The sequence below is a fragment of the Suricata suricatta genome, chromosome X, assembly GCF_006229205.1.
Source record: "Suricata suricatta isolate VVHF042 chromosome X, meerkat_22Aug2017_6uvM2_HiC, whole genome shotgun sequence".
NCBI classification, from domain to species: Eukaryota; Metazoa; Chordata; class Mammalia; order Carnivora; family Herpestidae; genus Suricata; species Suricata suricatta.
Genome location: NC_043717.1, coordinates 31534840 through 31554512, shown reverse-complemented (window position 1 = coordinate 31554512; position 19673 = coordinate 31534840). Strand labels below are relative to the sequence as shown.

Here is a 19673-nt window from a genome sequence, read left to right as displayed (position 1 = left end):
TTTAGACATCGGACCTCCAGAAGTATAAGATAATAAATCTGTGTTGTTTAAGTCACCAAATTTGTTAAGGCATCCACAGGAAACCAATATAGATCCTTGATAAACTCAAGTGGCTAACAGCTTGAGTTTATTTCATATTGAACTCACCAACCAGTTCCCATACTCCTACCAAAATTGAGTGTTCAACAATCCATTTAACCTGCTTTCCTATCCTTCTGGGATGATTTTTTAAAATCAGATGAGCCTCGTAAAATTACATACATAAGCTCTGAAAAGGTTAGCAGTGTGCCCACTATTGTTGTTAAAATATTAATCAGCTCTGTAATCAATATGCTATTTTACGTGTATCTTTTCCTTTTTTAAAACTGTTAAGAGCATTCAAGGAAATCTGAAATGCTAGGCTTATGAATAAGTTAAATGTATAAAAGCATTTGATTATTTTTGCAATCAGTGTTTAAACGGTTGAGGAGACTTGTTTTGTTCATTTAATATGTATTTCATTTATTGGTTAAGTAGTTTGTGAATGTTTAAAGCAGTTATTCTGAAACTTGAACATGCATCAGAATCACTATGAGGGCTAGTTGGAAAACAGCCAGTTGTGTCTCTGACTCAGTAGGTGCAGGTTGGGGCCCAACAGAATTTGCATTTTTTAATGCTTATTTATTTTGGGGGAGAGGTTGGGGAGAGAGAGAGAAAACGAGTGAGTGGGGGCACAGAGAGGACAGAAGATCCGAAGCGGGCTCGTTGCTGACAGCAGAGAACACAATAACATGATACAAGGCTCGAACTCCTGAACCAGGGATCATGACCTGAAGTGAGACAACCAAATGAGCTACCCAGGTGCCCCAGAATTTGCATTTCTAACAAACTCCCATATACTACTTATGCTGGTTTGGGATCCACATTTTGAGAACCATTAAGGAATGTTAGCTATTTTATATTTCAAGGAATGCTTAATGCTTGATAAATTCATAAGTTTAATATATTGGACTTTAAACAAAGTACAAAAATTGGGTCCATTCCTTTCAGCACAAAAAGCCCCCTGGACATTAAAGCATCTATGGGCAAAAGGGAGTACAACAAAGCTTGATTGAAAATGCCACTTTAGGGGCGCTCAGTCGGTTAAACCTCCGGCTTCGGCTCAGGCCACATCTCACATTTGTGGGTTCGAGCCCCACGTCACGCTCTATGCTGACCCCTAGTTCAGAGCCTGGAGCCTGCTTCTGGTTCTGTGTCTCCTTCTCTCTCTGCCCCTCCCCTCTCATGCTCTGTCTCTCTCTGTATCAAAAATAAAGAAAAACATTAAAAAAATTTTTTTAAAGAAAATGCCACTTTAGATGCCTTAGTTGGTTAAGCATCGACCCTTGATCTCAGCTCAGATCAAGATCTCAGGGTTATTAGATTGAGTTGAGTCCCATGTCAGGTTCCATGCTGAGTGTGCTTGAGATTCTCTCTCTCTCTCTCTCTCTTTCTCTCTCTCTCTCTCTCTCTCTCTCTCTCTCTCTCTCTCTCTCTCTCCTTTTGCCTCTCCCTAGCTTGTGCTCTCTCTCAAAAAAATAAAAGGGGTGCCTGGTTGGCTCAGTCTTTGAGTGTCTGACTTCAACTCAGTTCATGATCTTGCAGTCTATGGGTTTGAGCCCCGCATCAGGTTTGCTGTTCTCTGCATAGCCCACTTCAGACCTTCTGTTTTCCTCTCTCTCTATCCCTCGCCTACTTGCTCACTCTCTCTCGCTCTCTCTCTCAAAAATAAATGAAACATTTTTAAAAAAGGAAAGAAAATGCCACTTCAGTCTTTCCACCACAGAAACTGACGGTAAAGTGGAATGAATGATACGGGGTGAAAGGAGCAGCTCCCAGATTGTTTCCACATTGGAATCACTTGTGGAAATAAAGATATTAAAGACCTTTAAGTAGGCAATTCATATTTATTTTGCCAATGATGCTGATTTCTACTTTGTGTTTAAAGTGGCTATAAATCATACAGAAATCACCATGCTTAGTTTTCTTCTTCCAGGCCACTAAAGATCTTTTTTAATGAAAACAACTTTTCGCTGGAAACTATGACAAACCTATACCTAGAGCTGGATTTACGGGCCCATTAACAGTAATCTGGGCTTTCAATGGCTCTCCATCAATTGAAAACCCCAGCTTTAAACGTTGTAAGAGCTGTGTTGTCTGCTCTACAAATGAAAGGCTGACAAGTTAAAATGCCCTCTGGCTCTATAATGACTTGATTTTTGTCTGTTTTCATTTCCATTGGATACACAGAGTTCTATCTGCCTTCTGGTGGATTCCTGCAGCTTTGTAGACAATCTTGGGCATCTGTCAACAATGGTAGCAAAATAGCTTTGGCAAAATCCACATCACCCAATGTTAAACTTTCTCACACATATCCGTTTCCTCTGGAGGTTTGATAGCCAATATTAGGGTTTAAAAAATAATCCACAAGTTAAAATATGTATTCAATTTGACTTTACTGAAGTGTTTAAAATTTAGGTATTCCCCCACCTACCTGCCCACCCCCACCATCTCTTTTCCTACTGTGTAGAACAAGGAGAAACATGGCGTAGGACTTTAAATGAAAAACGGTTCAGGAGATAAAATGTTAACATTGATTACTTCAGACTGACAGCAGTATTGGTGGTTCTATCTATATTTTTAAACCTCTTTTAGTATTTTCTACCAAAAGGAGTAATTACCACAAAACCTCCCATCTTTCAAAAAAGAATAATCCCTCCAAACATTATCTTGCACCTAATTGAAAATGAACTAGAGCTTGTTAGAGCAATGGCTCATTCTTGACCTTGGTAAAGACATTTGCAAGATGAGCCTGGAACATTTTGCCATATAAGGGAGCTATTAAAGACTGAAAGTGTTGTGTCAGGATGACCCAGTAGCCAATTTGAGGATAGATCACAGTGACCAAATAGGGGATAATTTGAGCACCAATAAGAATAATAACTGCAGTGAATTGAAACCTTCAAATATATTAAAATGCATGACTTTATAAAGATACTAAAAAACAGAAGAACATAGAAAAGAGTTATAACAAGACCAAATTTCAACTCATTGTAGAAGAGAGCTCTCAGGCCGTTTGTATAAAGTCTCATCAGAACAGTCAGACCGCATCAGAATGAAACAAGATAGCCCAGGGTATAGAATGCCCTGAGAGCAGATATATGCATGCAAGTTCAAGGACAAGTTTGAGGAAATGGTGTAGAGGCGGCCTGAAAAGGATGGCTATTCTAAATAACCCATAAAGACCTTTCTGACTTCAAATTTCTATTATTCTTTGACATTTTTTCCTTTGGTATAAAATTCAAACTTTTTAAGGAATTAACTGAAACGCCCCGAAGGCCAGAACAAAACAAAGCAAAAAATATTATTAGCAAAGCTCCCCATGGCCCCAGGAAAGCCTGATGTAGAGTCTGTGTGGTTTGGTGAACAGATATTAAAAACCAAACAAACATAACAAACAACAACAACAAAACAAGGTGGGGGAGGGGGGGAAGCCACTGATACATAGTGTGCTGGGCCAGATCTTAAGGGCAAATGTGGATATTGATGAGACAATCACGTAACAATCCTGATGCTGTTAGAAATTGAGTTGTTCCTAAACTATTGGAACATGGTGAATGCATTGCAAAAGCCACAGGCAAACAGAACTTGTGTTCTCATAGGGTCCTGCCATACATTCTTCCATTTGTCCTTATCCTGCCTTGAATCGGACCGTGTGCCCCCTGAATTCCAGATTGTTACCAGTGACACCTCCAATCAGTTGAAGAGCTGACTGGCAAACAGTGAGAGGAATTTTTGGCTGTGCATGACACCACTGAGAACTCTGTAATTATTACAAAATGGGTATTTCCTATTTTTGTTTTTTAGTGAAGCAGGCCAAGGCCTTAGGTAAGACATAGACTTTATCCCCAATGTACATTGGTTAAGAAATAAACTTGTTAACTGAGTTTCCCTCCAGGAAAGAGAACATTCCATGTGCTCTGATATCTCTACCCAGGTTATAATTTTAGTTATAGCAATATAAGAATAATGAGGAAACAAAATGATACCTTTAGCAAACCTAGATGGGCTCCTCTCAAATGGGCTGGTGTTGGAAGAAACCCAGGGATGTTAAATAATTGCCACACACAATTTATTTGTGAAAGCTTCTAAAATGGCCAGATTATTTTGACTTGGATATTAGTGCCTCATGTTGAGGATCTTAAGGATAAATGGGTAGGACATCATGGCATTGAGAATGACCTCCTCAAAATGTACTATTGGAATTTAATGTTGGGTCACCACCATATGCTGACTAAGGGACCACAGTGAGTGATGTCTCAAATTAAATCAGAGCTTGTCCTGAGATTGAATTAGACCATCATTTGGTTCAATCAGTATTATTTGAATTTGTTCTGTGTGCCTGTCCTTTATAAACATTATCTCATGTATCATTATGTACCTCATTAAGATCGGTATTTGTATCTCCATTTCCAGCTGAGAAAACTAAGAGTCAGAGGCAACTGGTCCAAACCACAAGACCAATATGGTACGAGCTATGACTTAAACTGAAGCCCAGCCCTCTATACTGGGAATGGTCATATTTCATGTTGTGAAGGACTGGATTTTGTCACCATTCACCCAAAGACATACAAGTGTCATGTCTGCTAGCTTTTTGGTGACCTCTGTAAAGTTTCATGGAGATATCATATTTCCATTATATATATATGTGTGTGTGTGTGTGTGTGTGTGTGTACACATACATACCAATTTCTTAATAGCTAGTTAGGTACTAATATTTTAAAGCATATTTCAGGGGCGGAGGGGCAGAGGGAGAGGGAGAGCAAGAATCTTAAGTGGCTTCCATGCTCAGCACAGAACCTGACATAGGGCTCAATCTCACGACCATGGTATCATGACCTGAGCTGAAATCAAGAGTCAGACACTTAACTGACTGAGCCACCCAGGAACTCATAAAATGTTTTAGAAAGAAACGTAAGAAAGATCACCTTTTTCAGGCTTGATGTCACTAGTATACATATCTTTAATAATAGTATTCCAGCTTTTTAAAAACATTCCTTTCAATATAACAGTGGTTCACTCCTCTTGAGGACTGTGTCTCATCCATAAATCCTTCTATCACTTCCAATATTTGAACTGTCAGAATGACAGTGATTTGAAAGCTTTCCATGTTGTTACAGGGGCATGTGGATATGTGATTGTGTAGTAGGTTGAATGGTGTCCCCTAAATCCATGTTCACCTGGAAACTCAGAATATGACCTTGTTTGGAAGTCTTTGCAGACGTAATTAGTTAAGATGAGGTCATACCGAGGTAGGGTGGGCCAGCCAGTAACCGATGTCCTGATAAGAAGAGGAGGAGATACACAAAGACATACAGAGAAGCAGCTCAGGTGAACGTGGAGGCAGCGTTTGGAGGGATGCAGCCACCAGCCAAGAAACACCAAGGAGGAATTCTACCCAGAGCCTTCAGAGAGAGCCTGGCTTTGCTGACACATTGATTTTGGATTTCTCACCTCCAGAGCTGTGAGAGAGTGAATAATCTCTGTTATTTTAAGCCCCCAAGTTTGTGGTCATTTGTATGGCAGCCCTAAGGGAATAATACAGTGGTTTATGCTGCTTTTCTTTTCTACTACTTTTCCATTTGTAGAACACATTCTAGCAATCGCTACCATTAGTAAATCACAGCTATGGGAAAGTAAGTAGAGTTGAACCAACATCACACTGTTGGATTCTATAGGAAGCCTTTCATCCCCATGGTTCCTGCAGCTGTATGACTAAGTGCTGCATTATAGTGAAATGACTGTGAAGCTATTATGCACCTTTCAGTGGTGGACTCAGAGCATTAGGCATAAACAGCTGTCATGGAAGAAACAGAAAGCCCTGAAACTGGAGTCATAATGTCCCACTGCTGTTGCTAAGTTCCATCTGATTTCAAACTTCTGAAAGATCCATGATTTCAGTCGTGCTAAGGTGTCACTTCTCGTGTCACATCTAAAAGGACAAGCTCAGAATGAAGGGAAACATAGACTATCCATCTCTTAACCCCAGGAAAGCACCCGAGAACTGACAAAATCTGAAAACACCCTCAAAACTGAAGTAAATTTACCAGAAAACATAATTATCTGTTGTGTCTTCTGGTATGTGACAGGGTGGAAAAGGATTGCTAAGAGAGACTTTTCAAAACAGGGAATTGAACAATGCTTGACTCTGTCTGATGGGTGCTTGGCCCTACAGGGATCCACACTGAACTGAGGAAACAGTCCAGACTTTGAGGCTGTCCTCCTATGCGTGCAATATATGATCCCTTACCAGTTAGAGGACATCTAGGTAAAGGACATTTAGCAAAACCCAGAAGAGATGAGAGCCCAGTTGTGCAAAAATGAGATAACGTAGTAGTCCCGACACAGCTGTCTTCAAAAGGCCTACTTACAGGGCGGGCCCTTGGCTGGCATCTGGGAACGTGGACTTCTGGAGGGTTTCTACGAGTCCTAGAAATAGTAAGGATGGCTCACTGCCTAAATTGAATAAACACTATGGGTGACACTGACACTCCCCCTGGGAGTCTGGAACTCGGGTTTATGCAAGGCTGAGGAAGCCTAAGTCACCAGCCCTCAATAAAAATCTTGGGCACTGAATCTCTAAGGAGCTTCCCTAGTAGGCAACATTTCATGTGTGTTGTCACAACTCCTTGCTGGCGGTAATTAAGCATGCCATGTGTGGCTCCACAGGGAGGAGACTCTGGGACACTTGTGCCTGGTCTCCCCTGGTGTTGGCCCCGCGCACCTTTTCCCTGTGCTGACTTTGCTTTGTATCTTTTTTGGGAAGGGGAAAATAATGGACCTTAGCCATTAGTATGACCATATGCTGTGTCTTAGGAGTCCTCCTCATGGATTATCGAACCTGGAGGTAATCTTGGGGACCCCAACACACCAGCTCTTCCACAGTATCAGTCAAGAGCTTCATCTCAGTGCTCCCCTCACTCCCCATTGGCACCCTCAGATTCCACCATACTCAGCTCAGACTTAGCCAAGGAGAATTTGCCCATAATCTTGTGAAGAGTGGACAGGTTTTATTCGTGTCATCAAGAAAGTAAAGAGCAATACATTTTATGTTGAATGTGTATGTAGGTACTTCTCGATCTGATTTATCTTTCCTTTGATGGCTAACACAAGACCAACTTGTAAGGGTCCTTTTTTAATTATTTGAAATCTAAAATATGTTTACTTGCAAATCCTAAAACATTGCTCGCTGTTCTCTTCCTGAATACATTAAACTTGCTCTTGTCTTAGCTTTTGTAACAGCAGCTCTTTCAGTCTGGGAGGCTCTTCCCACAGCTTTGCTTACCTGGCTCTTTCTTTTCAGTTAGTTCTCAACTGTTACCTCCTCAGAGAGGCCTTTCCTGACCACCCAATCTAAAGTAACCCCCACAGATCAGCCTGCTTTTGCTTCATCCTAACACTCATCCCAACCTGCTAGTCTCTTCACGCTTTCTTTGTCTAGTGAAAGCCTCCCTCCCTCTAGAATATCATTTTCATGCAAACAAAGATTTTGTTTAATTTGACCAGCATTTTATTCTCAGTGCTAAAACAATTCCTGGAAAAAAAACCCTAGGCACTCAATATTTTTGAATAAATAAATAATTAAATTACTTGACTAAATAATTGACACTTTGGAAGTTTCACTTAACAGCTTTTAGGAGGCTAGCCCAGTTTTGACTTTTTTTTTTTTTTTATGGTTGCCACATTCACTTTATTCCCTCTTTGGTTCCTCTCACCAATGGGCGGTCATTTTCTTTTTTATTCCACCAGGCCCCCAAAGTAGCCAGATGGGGATGGAGAGGCAACACCATCAATCAGTGTCAAGTGTGCACTATTCTCTTGATTTGAAAAGGCCAGCACTGTCATTTAAACATCATCCAATTTCTTTGCATCTTATAAAGTTTAACTTCCACAAAAGCAAGGAGAGGCAATTGCTATGGATTGTTCGGCACATATTGGCAGGGTAGATGTCATTAAGATTCACTTCCTTGCTTCTCCTGTTCAGTTGCTTCTGTGAAAGGCAGTGGATTTCTCCTGTCTTCTTCAATTTAGATTTATTGACTTTCTGAATCTCAGCCATATCTTGTTTGTCAGATATTTTGGCAGATGAAGCATGAATGGGGTATACATAACGAAGTCAGATTCCACGGTAGCTACCCTGACCCCCTTTCTGACATCCTCACCTCGCATTTCAGCCTCTTATTCTCCTTGTACCCAAGTATGTCCTCCCACCCTTCCCTAACTGCTCCTGTCCATAAGTTCAGCCTTCTGCAGTTCTCCCACAATGAGGCCTTTCCTGACCACCCAATCTCTTATTAACTGTCCCTTCCTTACCGTTCCCTTCACTCACCCACTAGCATACATTGACAGCACGACAGCCCAGGATTACTACGCAGCCTTGTAATTCAGGGTTTTGCAAAGTGTGGTCCAGCCACCCAGGCAACGGAATCATTTGAGAAGCTTGTTGAAATATAAATTCCTCAAAACTATCTGATCTCTCACCTACAGAGTTAGAATTTCTGAGGGTGGGCCCAGAATTCTGCATTTGTCTGCGTTGGGACATACCCCTTCATAATCTAATATTTTTACATGCACTTGAGAATATAAATTGGGCCTTAAGGATCAGAATTCCCTCATTTTATAGAAAAGGAAACTACAATCTGGGGAAATTTTCACCTATGACTCACAGTAGGTAAGTGGCAAAGCTTGGAGCAGATCTCGAGCCCTGTGATTTCCAAACCATGCCTGACTGCTAGCCTTTTAAAAACCTGCATGGAAGGTTGGCCTTTGGATGGCATCTGGGAACCTGGATTTGGGGAGGATTTCCAAGACTGATAAGAGTGGCCCACTGTGCCAAGAATGTTTTGGGGTTATTTATTTATTTATTTTACAAACAATATGGTTTAAATTGAATGCCCGCTTTCCTTCTGAGAGTCTAGATTTGAGTACATGTCAAATGAAGGATGCTGCGTGACCAGCCCCCAATAAAAATCCTGGGTACTGAGTCTCTAAGGAGCTTCCCTGGTTGGCAGCATGTCAGCATGTTGTCACAACTTGTTACTAAGAGAATTAAATGGGCCCTGAGTGATTCCACGGGGACAAGGACTCTTGGAATCTTGCACCTGGTTTCCCTTAGACTTTGCTACATGTGCCTTTTCAGTTTGTTAATTGTGTTTAGTATACTTTCACTGTAATAAATCACAACTGTGAGTATGACTGTATGCTGACTCCGTGAATCCTCCTGGTGAATCATCAAAGGGGGGCGTGGTGTTGGGGACCTCAGGACACACAAGCCAATGCTTTCCATAATGTATTTCACTGTCCCTCTCATGGGTTATATATAAGAGGCAGTAGGGGTAGACAAAATAGCATGGCCTTTAAAAAAAAAGCGTGATTTAAATGCTATCCTCGCTGCTAAGCTCCATTACTTCTCAAAGTCGTGGATTTGTTGTCTATACAGTTGGGCCAATAACACTTAATTTGTAAGGCTTTTACAAAGATTTAGAGATAATATAGAAGAGAGTCACCCGTTAGGGAGGAGCTATTATTTTTATTCAGAGTCTTTTGGGTAAGAAGGAATGATCAGAATGAATTCTATGGATCCACTTTTATGTATCCATATATCCATGTAGCAATGGAACTAATTATACGGACTAAAAGGTCCCGATTGTGTTGGAACGTGTGAGCAGATTGTTGTTCTTGAGGTCTGTATAGAGCTCCCCTAAGGACTTGCATGGGAATTGTTGTGTGGAGAGCAAACACATGTTTATACTCATTCTCAGCTTTCAACCCATGCTTGGTTATTTGTCTCTTGCTTTTGCAGGAGCGCACTCCACTGATTTCCGGGTCCTGACCTCTTTCTGGCTGCCGTTTGTACCCCTTAACTCTTTATTGGATGCTTAGCCGTTCCTCCAACTTCATCCTTCTCCAACCACTACTTCACACATGACTTATTCGCCATCATTCACTTGGTTCTCTGTGGGAGACCCCCACTGAAACTTCTCTCCTGGATGTGCTACTGGCATCATCGCTTAAGCAGCTTGTAATATTTGCTTTGGAGTAAAGTATAGGTCACTTTTGCAGAAGCAGAATTATTAGGCAAATGTAATCCCAGTCAGCGGCAGCATATTTGGAAGAAAAACTCATTTACGTTTATTCTTTTTGTTCCTTGCATCCAGAAGATGAACACAAACGCTGCTTAAAACTAACATTGTCCCATCTGACATAATATCACCAACAAGTGTAAAGATGAGTTATTTCAAATCTCTTTAGCAAATCAGATGAGGTAGATTCTTTAGCATATACTAGGGTAGCTTCCATAAAAAGTAGTGTCGCAAGGAGTAACTTTACGGCATATCGTTTTCAGGAAAAAGTCATTAGTCTTTGATATCAAGGGTGAAATACGTAACCAAAGACATTTGCTCTGTAATTCTCATCCAAGCATGTTATAATGGTGACAGCATTGCATGGGGAGTTGGGGCAGTCTGGTTTCAGTCTTTAACTATAATATAATGGTTGAGACCATCCTGCATCTACTTTTATTTAGGTAGGGGTGAGCTACTAGTACTTGCCAATAGAATGTGTGTGCAAGTGATTGTGTCACTTCCCTACTAAGGTGAGTTTGAAGCAAGGATCTCATCTCTGTACTCTCTTCCCTTTGCTTGTTGGCTGAATGTTAACACCCAGAATGACCTTGGAAACTACATGTTGAAAATGGTAGAGCCGTTCTCATTTCGAGTCCCTGAAAAGCCACATCAATAATGAATACTTCGCTCTTACTAACTTACTTACTAATGGCCAACATCCACACGACATTAGCCATTGACATGTTGAGATTTTGTGTTATAGTAGCTAGTATGTTCCTAATTGTTTCACCTCTTTATACCAATCTATTTGGTTTGTTATAGGATTAAATAAGTTAGAACAATACCTAACACATGATAAATGCTCAGTAAATGTTCGCTGTTAATATTATTACCTGCTCTGATGCTGACTAGTTCGTTATGAGTCACTGAACATGTCAGTTTCCCTGAACATCTGTTTCTTTAACTGTAAAATGCATCATACTTGATGCTTTCTAAGTTTCCCTAAGTTTGAAATTTTATAATCAGAAACTTCTTTGAATTGCTAAGAAAAAAAAATTATCTTAGCCCACAGAAACTGTCCAGAGAATGAGGAGAAAGGCATTCAGAGCATCAGGTAATGAGAGAAGGAAAACAGAGAACAGTACAAAGGATACTGAGAGGGGAAAAAATCCTTATTTAAAGAGAAGCATATTTACTTTTTGAAATTTATCAATTCTGAAATAAGATTTGAAGGGAAGAAGATTTACAAACCGAGCTGTGTCCGTGAGACTTTCATTCACACCCAAATGAATATCTTGTGTGGTAAGAAAACAAGGGTGTCCTCCCAGAAGTGCAAAGCCTACAATAAAAGAAAAGGGGGAAAAAGCATTTTGAAAAAAAAGAACTAAAGTGGAAAACAAAATTATAAGGAATTGGCACCATCTCAACTAAAAAGTTAAAATTTTTAAAGCTCTGTAACATCTCTGCTAGAAAATTCCCAGGCAAAGCAAAATGAGGAACTGAGAGAGGTAGATAAAATTTTCTGTAAAACACTCAACTCTCCTTCAGATGGGGGCCCATTTCTCCACTCTGTTGTTCAGAAACTGGCAATAATGGGGCATTGTTCCCTTCTGGAGGCAATTCCTGATTTTGTTTCTTAAAAATATATAATGATGTCCATCCCAGAAAATGGAAAAATAAACTGTAGTGTGGGATATCATGGATTATAATGGAATAGTACTCCATAATAAAAAGGAACGAACTCCTAATACAAAATTGATGAACGTCACGACCATTATGCTAGGTGAAAGAAGCTAGATACAGAAGGGTAGATAATGTATAATTCCATTTATATGAAGACCTAGAACAAGCAAAACTATCATAGAGTGGCAGAAATTAGAAGAGTACTTGCTTTGGGGCACCTGGGTGATTCAGTTGGTTGAGTATCCAACTTCGGCTCAGGTCGTGATCTTACCCCGTGTTCGAGCCCCATGTCAGATTCTGTGCTGACAGCACAGAGCCTGGAGCCTGCTTGCAATTCTGTGTCTCCTTCTCTCTCTGCCCCTCTCCCACTCACACTCTGTGTGTGTGTTTCTCCCTCTCTCTCTCTCTCTCTCTCTCTCTCTCTCTCTCTCTCAAAAATAAATAAACATTAAAAAATTTTTGAACAAGTAGTTGCTTCTGGAGAGGGTGATTGGCTAGGGAGGAGCATTGTGAACTTTCTAGGGTACTAGGGGTGTTTTATACCTTGATAGAGTTTTAAAAAATTGAAAATTAAGTAAGTAGCTGCTTCTGACAAGGAATGAAATAATTCTATTCTACCTATTTTTTGCTAGTTAAGAGTATTCACTTAAATATGTCCAGACTGGGTTTTTAGCTAGAGGGTACTTAAGTTCTGACTCTGGCGATGACTATTCCCAGAACACTACCATGTGCTAGCACTTTATAAACATTCTTCCACTGAAACCTTTACTCTAACAAGAGCACAGTAGATATTATTATAAGAACTTCATAGACAAGGGTTCTGAGAGTCAAGTGTTTAAAAACTTGTGCAAGATTGATTTTAAGAGCTTGACGTAGGGGACCGGCCCTTGAGCTAATTTACGATGGAATTTGCAAAGACAAGACAACATAGTGGAACTGGACTCAGTCTTTTTCATCTGGAAAATGGGGCAATTTGCCTAGAGCCCTTAAGATCCTTTGCAGATGTGATGTACTACATCCCAGGTAAAATCAGAGAACTTGAAACACACTGACAATCCTACTTGTTATGGGTCCTGTAATAAAGAGGCTGGCTGAATTTACGATGTTTAACTGCTCCTGCTTTCACACTGACCATTGCTCTCTTTCTCCTTCTGCCCTGTATCTGGCAAGGTGGGAAGAATGTACAGACCCTCCTTTCTTTGGCACTAGCAGGAGGTTCACACTAAACAGAAGCTGGCCTATGCATGGGAATCTTCACCCCAGCCCCACCAGCTAACCACAATAAAAGCCCAGGCCGGTATCATTGTTCCACAGTCTGATGCCACTTTGAGACCAGCATTGGAGTCAGTCCTGCTCTACCCAAGAAGCCACATTATGTGAGTAATAAACCTTTTCATACCCTCTAGGTGCATGTGTGGCATTTTCACTGTCAACAGTCAAACCAAATTTTGGTGGAAGGGACATATCGTCTCTGTGGAGTGAATACAATAAGCCCTGGCATCACAGCATAGTTCTGAAATGCATGCATTCATTCTTTAAAAGTGTGTCTGGTGCTATTCTAGGTACCGGGAAAAGCATTATAAACAACAGGGTAAAGCCCCTGCTTACACAGAACTTACATTCCAATGGGGAGAAACTAATAATAAACTAAGTGAGGGGGCACCTGGGTGGCTCAGTCGGTTAAGTGCCTGACACCTGGTTTTTGCTCAGGTCATGATCTCATGGTTCATGGGGTCAAGCCCCACATCTGGCTCCACGCTGACAGCACGGAGCCTGCTTGGGATTCTCTCTCTCCCTCTCTCTGTGCCCCTCCCCCACTCATGGACCCATGTTCACTCGCTCACTTTCTCTTTCAAAATAAATAAATAAATGTTTAAAAATAAACTGAATGAATGAAGTATGTTGTATGTTAGATGTTGAGAAGTGCTATAAGAAATATAGAGCAGAGGGGGGAGATAGGGAATATAAGGAATGAGTTGGAATTTTAATATGGTCATGAAGGACACACTGAAACATACCGGACAGTGGAAGGGGCGTGTCCTGAGGTCCTTAGGAAGGATCGTGACTGGTGGGTTCAAGGCACAACAAGGAAGATGGTATGGAAGGTGCATGTGTGAGGAGGAGAGTAGGGGGGGTGAAACTGCAGAGGGAAGGTAGGGAGGAAGCAACAACGTTGAGTTTTGTCTGAGTGAGATAGAAAGCCATGGGCGGGTTAGCGCACAGGAGTCACACGGTGGACTTGTGTGTTAATATAACATCTGTAGTGAGGCAAGGTTGGACGCAGGGAGACCAGTCACTAGACCTGTCTGTGAAAACCTGGGTGAGAATTCATAGCTTGGACCAGGATGGTAACTGCTAAAATGATGAGAAAGTGATTGGGTTCTTGATATAGTTTGAAAGTAGAGCCAGCAGGCAACTGAACACCTTGTTTCATACCTCACTGGAAAATGTAGCCATCGGAAAACTTCTAGATCCCACCACTCTGTTTCCCTACCTGCCGGGGTCTGTACCATATATTCTACTTGCCTTCCTCTTACGCATAGATGAACTTGTCATGTCCCACATACCAGAAGCCATACCCCATGGTGTCCTCAAGAACATTGCTCTATTAATTCTTCCCTTTCTCCCTTATGTTACCTTCATCACGAATATGCTATTTTCATTTCCCACTCATTAAAAAACAAAATGCAAATTTCCCCATCCCTGTTTCCCCCTGCTAAGTATCCCTTTAATTCTATGCTCCCTTTGCATCAAAACTTTGTTTTTTCTTTCTCCCTTCGTTCTTGTTTCTCGTTTCCCTCAAACCTATCCCCATAAGGCTTTGGCTCGCCTCCCCCACCCAAGACTGCACCAAAACTCCTCTCCCCAGGGTTACCAATAATACATCTGGTGGCCGTTTCAGTTCTCGTCTTTCTTGAATTAGCAGAAACAAAGTTGCTCACTACATCCTCCTTGATAAACTTTCTTCAGACACTGTCCAGGACACCACACCTTCCTGCTTTTACATCGACCTTAGTAGTTGCTCCTTCTCAGTCTCCACTGCCGGTTCCTTCTCTTCCTGGACTTCTTACTGCTGATGTGCTCCCGGGCCATTCTCAGTCCTCTTCTCTCCAGCCATACGCATGCCCTCTATAACCATATCCAGTCTCACGGCCTTACATGCCATCTGTATGCTGATGCCTCGCAAATCTCTCTAGGACACATCTCACTCCCAGACTCCAAACTAACAGCCAACTCCCTTTTCAACATCTTTGTTCATGGGTCCAGTAGACATCTCAAACTCAGTGCTTCCAAAACTGAACTCTCGACGTCCCCCTCTATCCCGCTCCACTTTGTCCGTCCTGCTCAAGTTGCTCAGGCAGAAAGCTTGAAGTCAGCCTAAGTGTCTCTCTCCTACCTGATATATCAGAAATCTTACTGGCTGTCCCTTCAAAATATATCCGGAATCTGTCCCTCTTACCCTCTCCACTGCTGCCACTCTGGCCCTCGCCTGCACTGCTCCTATCTTGTCTCCCCCCCTCCCCAATCCTTGCAGGTTATTTTCAACACAGCAGTCCAAGAGAGTCTTTTAAAATGCAAGTTAGATCGTGTCCCTCTGTTCCAAACCCTCCAAATAGTCTTCCTTTCACTCAGAGTAAAAGCCAAGTCCAAATAAGGGAGTACATGTTTTGCCCTCAGTTCCAGGAACATTCTTCTCCTTGTTTCCAACACACTGTATCATCCGCTTATTTATTATGTCTATCCTTTATTGTCTGTGTCCCCACTAGAACATAAGCTCCACACAGGCAGGAATTTTCCTCTGTTTTGTTCACTGATGTATCACTCTTAAGAACTTTGAATGAATACTGGTACATAGTAAGTGCTCAACAAATACTGAATGAAAGTAGCAGGGATTTTGACTCTGGGAAGGGGCCTGTTCTGTTTACTTTCAAACATCTCCTAATAGTGTTAACAGAAAGAACAGAATTTTCTATTATGTATGAAGTGAGATAACGGAATTTAATGATGATTATAATCACTAATGACTCTTGAGTATTTAATCTGTTTCTAAATCGGGAATATCATCTAAGCAAAGGTGAATACTGCACACTCATCAAGAAAGTATTCCTTGTGCATCTACTGTGTGCCTCGCACAGAGATGAATGTCACTGAGGGTTGGAGACTATGCAGGGAGGTTTCAGACAAAGTTTAAGACCCCCTGGTAGGTCTGCTCCAAGTCATACTGTGACTAGAAGTCATTTTGCCATTACAACACAGGATTGGGTTGCTGCCTTTTCATCTCTCTCTCTCTCTCTCTCTCTCTCTCTCTCTCTCTCTCTCTCTCTGTGCTATAAAGAAGATTCACATTAAGCCTGGATGTATGAAGTAGGGGTAGGAAGAGGGGTTATAGAAAACATTAAGAAATAGGAGTCCAAGCCTTCACACTTCTCAAAGGAGATGAGAGGGAGCGACATTGTTTCTGAGAAGGAATTTCCTCTGCAATTGTGGTCGCTGGTCAGAAAAGAGCCTCAGACCCCAGTTTAAAAGCACAGTTCAAGCATTTCCCAGCTTATTGGATCTGGCTGGTGATAAGTGCTTCAAAAGGGAGCCAGAGGTTCAGAGAAGCCTCCGGGGGCTGCCATTGCTGACTGGGGCCAGGCTCTCCTCTCTCCTCCCCCTTCATCCAGGGAAGTCTGCTTTTATCTGTCATTTGTTCATGCATTCATGTTGGATATTTTTGGACAAAGCGTTTCTCCTGTTAATATCTTAGTTTCTTCCTGGGAAAATAAGAGTACATCTGATTTTGCTCTTTTCCTCACAGATCCCTGCAAGCTTTGGAAGAAGGGGTATAATTAGAATTCATGCACTGGAAATATGAGGGCTCTGAGGGTTCTCACTGGTAGAACTAAGGCAGTCACGAACCTCTCTGTGCCTCACTTTCATACCCGCGGAATAGTGTCACCATTTTTGTATTGTCACCTCTGTAAAGATGATACATTTGAAATAGCTTGGAGAGCGCCAGCTTCTATGTCACCTTGAGAGTGAAATATCAAAGTTAAATAATGAAAAGAACCATCTCTTAGGATGCCCTGTGCATTTTTTTCTATCAGCCTCTGCACTTACCGAGATTAACAAACGTATCCGTCTATCTGCTCAATTAATTTGCAATAAAAGAATAGAATCATCAGTAGGCACACAGGAGACCTGAGCAGTTTGCCAGTGGATGAGGACTAAATGATCTACAACTACACACAGCGACGTTGGTACATCTCACAAACATAATGCTGAGCAAAAGAAACCACACACAAAAGAGCATATGCTGAATGATTCCATTTATATAAAGTTTGAAAGCTAATCTGTGATGTTAGAAGCCAGGATAATGGTTCCCCTTGGGTAGGGGGAGTAGCAACCGGAAGGAGATACAAGTTGGGTCTCCTGGGTGCTATTAATGTCCTATTTCTCCATCTAGGTATTACTTACAAGGATGTGTTTACTGTAAGAATTCATTGAATTACATATGCTTAATAATCTGTGCTCTTTTCTATGAGTGTGTTACACTTAATAAAAATACTATGTGAGCAACTAATATGGCTTCAGTTGGGTGACTACTTTTATTCTGTTCCCTCAGGTTAGCAGAAATACTGTTGTATCTCTGCAACTCAGGTTTGGGATGGAATCCTCAAGGACTTTCCTATGAGGAGACTGGCACAAATCTGGGGCCATAATAGTTTTAATTACATCCTATTTTCATTTGAAATACCAAGGTAACATGGAGTGCCTGGGTGGCTTAGTCGGTTAAGTGTCTGACTTTGGCTCAGGTCATGATCTCGCAGTGCATGAGTTCAAGCCCCTCATTGGGCTCTGTGCTGACAGCTTGGAGCCTGGAGCCTGCTTCGGATTCTGTGGCTCCCTCTCTCTCTGCACCTCCCCCCCTCCATGTCTCTCTCTCTCTCTCTCTCTCTCTCTCTCTCTCTCTCTCTCTCTCAAAAATTAAAAAAAAACATTTAAAAAATGTAAATACCAAGGTAACAGGTTTTGATGGGAAATTGTGCTGAAAGACAGCTCATAAGATGCATATATGCATTATAGAATGCTCTGTTATGGTTTTGGTTGAGGTTTACTATTTCTGTAAGCACTAAAAGCAACTACTTGCTCTGATTCTCCTACTGTTGAGTTTGGCAGGATGCCATATACAACTAAACCCATGGATACTTATTGAGGATAATGATGAATACTCTGTGAACCATAACTTTTTATGGGCACATGTTCCTTTTCTCATGTAGTTGTTACCAGTTGCAATTTTGTGCATGTTTCAGAGCATTTCTATACAGAAAAGCATCATTTAACAAAACGCTGAATGCCATCCATGGAAACAATTTTGCTGGGACAAAACATGACAATTACCTGTTCAAATTAAATGAGATATTTAAAAAATACATTTAAGAATAGCTACCGATCCTCGGCCTGCCATGTATCAGCTGTGTGTCCGTGGGCTGTTTGTTGAGCCAGTTTCAGCCGATTTTCTTCAATGGTCTTACCCTCATAGAATTGTCATAAGGATTAAGTGAGATAATCCAAGTAATTAATGTAGAGCACTTGGCACAAGTCTGCACCCAAAGGCTTATTACGTCTTAACTCTTGGTTTTGTTAATAGCTTAACTACCATATAATATATGTGAGTGGTAAAACTGATCACTTATTCAGGGATATTTGATATCAAAAATAGCATTTCAGCAGAGAAAAGTTGTAGAAAACACCAAGAAAAATTAATTTAATAAAAACTTAAAATTGATAAATGTGTACTAAACAATTCTTTTGATGACTTCGAAAAAGAACGCCTCTCTTAAGTACTGATAAAATAAAATTCTGCCCAACTCGTAGATGACCGCTGTTGAAAAGGAGCAGAATTTGTGACTTATTGACTTGTTTATGCAATACTCAGTTTTCCTTTATTATATGTCAGATGTCAACATGTTTCTTAGAGGGGCCATCTTAAAAGAGCAAAATGTTCTCATTGGTTTTCTTCCTGGGACTTATGAATTAGGTGACACCTTAAATGTCTCCCCTCACCCTCCTTTCTCCTGTCAAGGGGCAAGGGGAGTGCATTAGTAACAACAATGAAATTGAGATCAGAATCCTGGTGCTATTTGTATTAAGTAAGTGAACTTACCAAGTCACTTAATCCCTTTGAACTTTATTTTGCTATATATTTGGTGAACCTCATTACTGACCATTACAAAGCAAGTATTGCATGAAGTAGTTGTTTGCTTCTAAATCCTAGAAAGCCCTGATGCTTGGAGATAGGATGAGCTATTTGAAGAATCAGCCAATGTTTTTGTTTGGGGTTCCTCCTACTTGATCCTGTCCATTTGTCCATTTGGGCAGTCATGTTATTGACTCAAGGGAGGTCTGCTAGAGCAGAAATGCAGAGAGACACAAAAGAGGTGATGTGTGGCTTATGAGTTTAAAAATGGACTTTTTTGAAACGTTACAGAGACAATAGTTGGAGAAAAAAGAAATTTTGAGTTTTAATAGCTTACGATCCCAGGCTCAACCAGTAGATTTGAAAGAAATCTCAGCAAGTCAGAGCCAGTTTTTCCTTCCTGCTTTATCACCTAGCCTCCAGTACTGGGAACTGGAAGGGGGAAAAGAGGAGCAAGAGAGAGAAGCAACAAAAGAAATAGAAAGTGTTGGACCTTTGATACTGTACTTTGTTATCTGTCCCCCCAAGCCAAGTACTGAAGGGTGAGAGCACGATGGAAATTTTAGATGAGTTTGGGGAACCCCAGAGGTGATAACACCTGTGTGTTGACTTTAAGACAGAGTTCTAGGAGGCAAACATGTTATAGAACTCCGTGGCACCCATAT

The 19673-nt window shown here is 41.1% G+C and overlaps 1 protein-coding gene and 1 pseudogene across 1 annotated transcript in view; both read right to left on the bottom strand.

Annotated features, from left to right (window-relative positions):
• Window positions 1-19673, bottom strand: part of OTC (ornithine carbamoyltransferase) — a 59121-nt gene that overhangs the window by 24262 nt on the left and 15186 nt on the right. Inside the window, exon 4 of the mRNA XM_029929447.1 lies at window positions 11394-11481. Coding sequence (XP_029785307.1) covers window positions 11394-11481 — 88 coding nt within the window. The remainder of the gene's footprint in view (window positions 1-11393; window positions 11482-19673) is intronic.
• On the bottom strand, window positions 8031-8247 carry LOC115284265 (annotated as a pseudogene).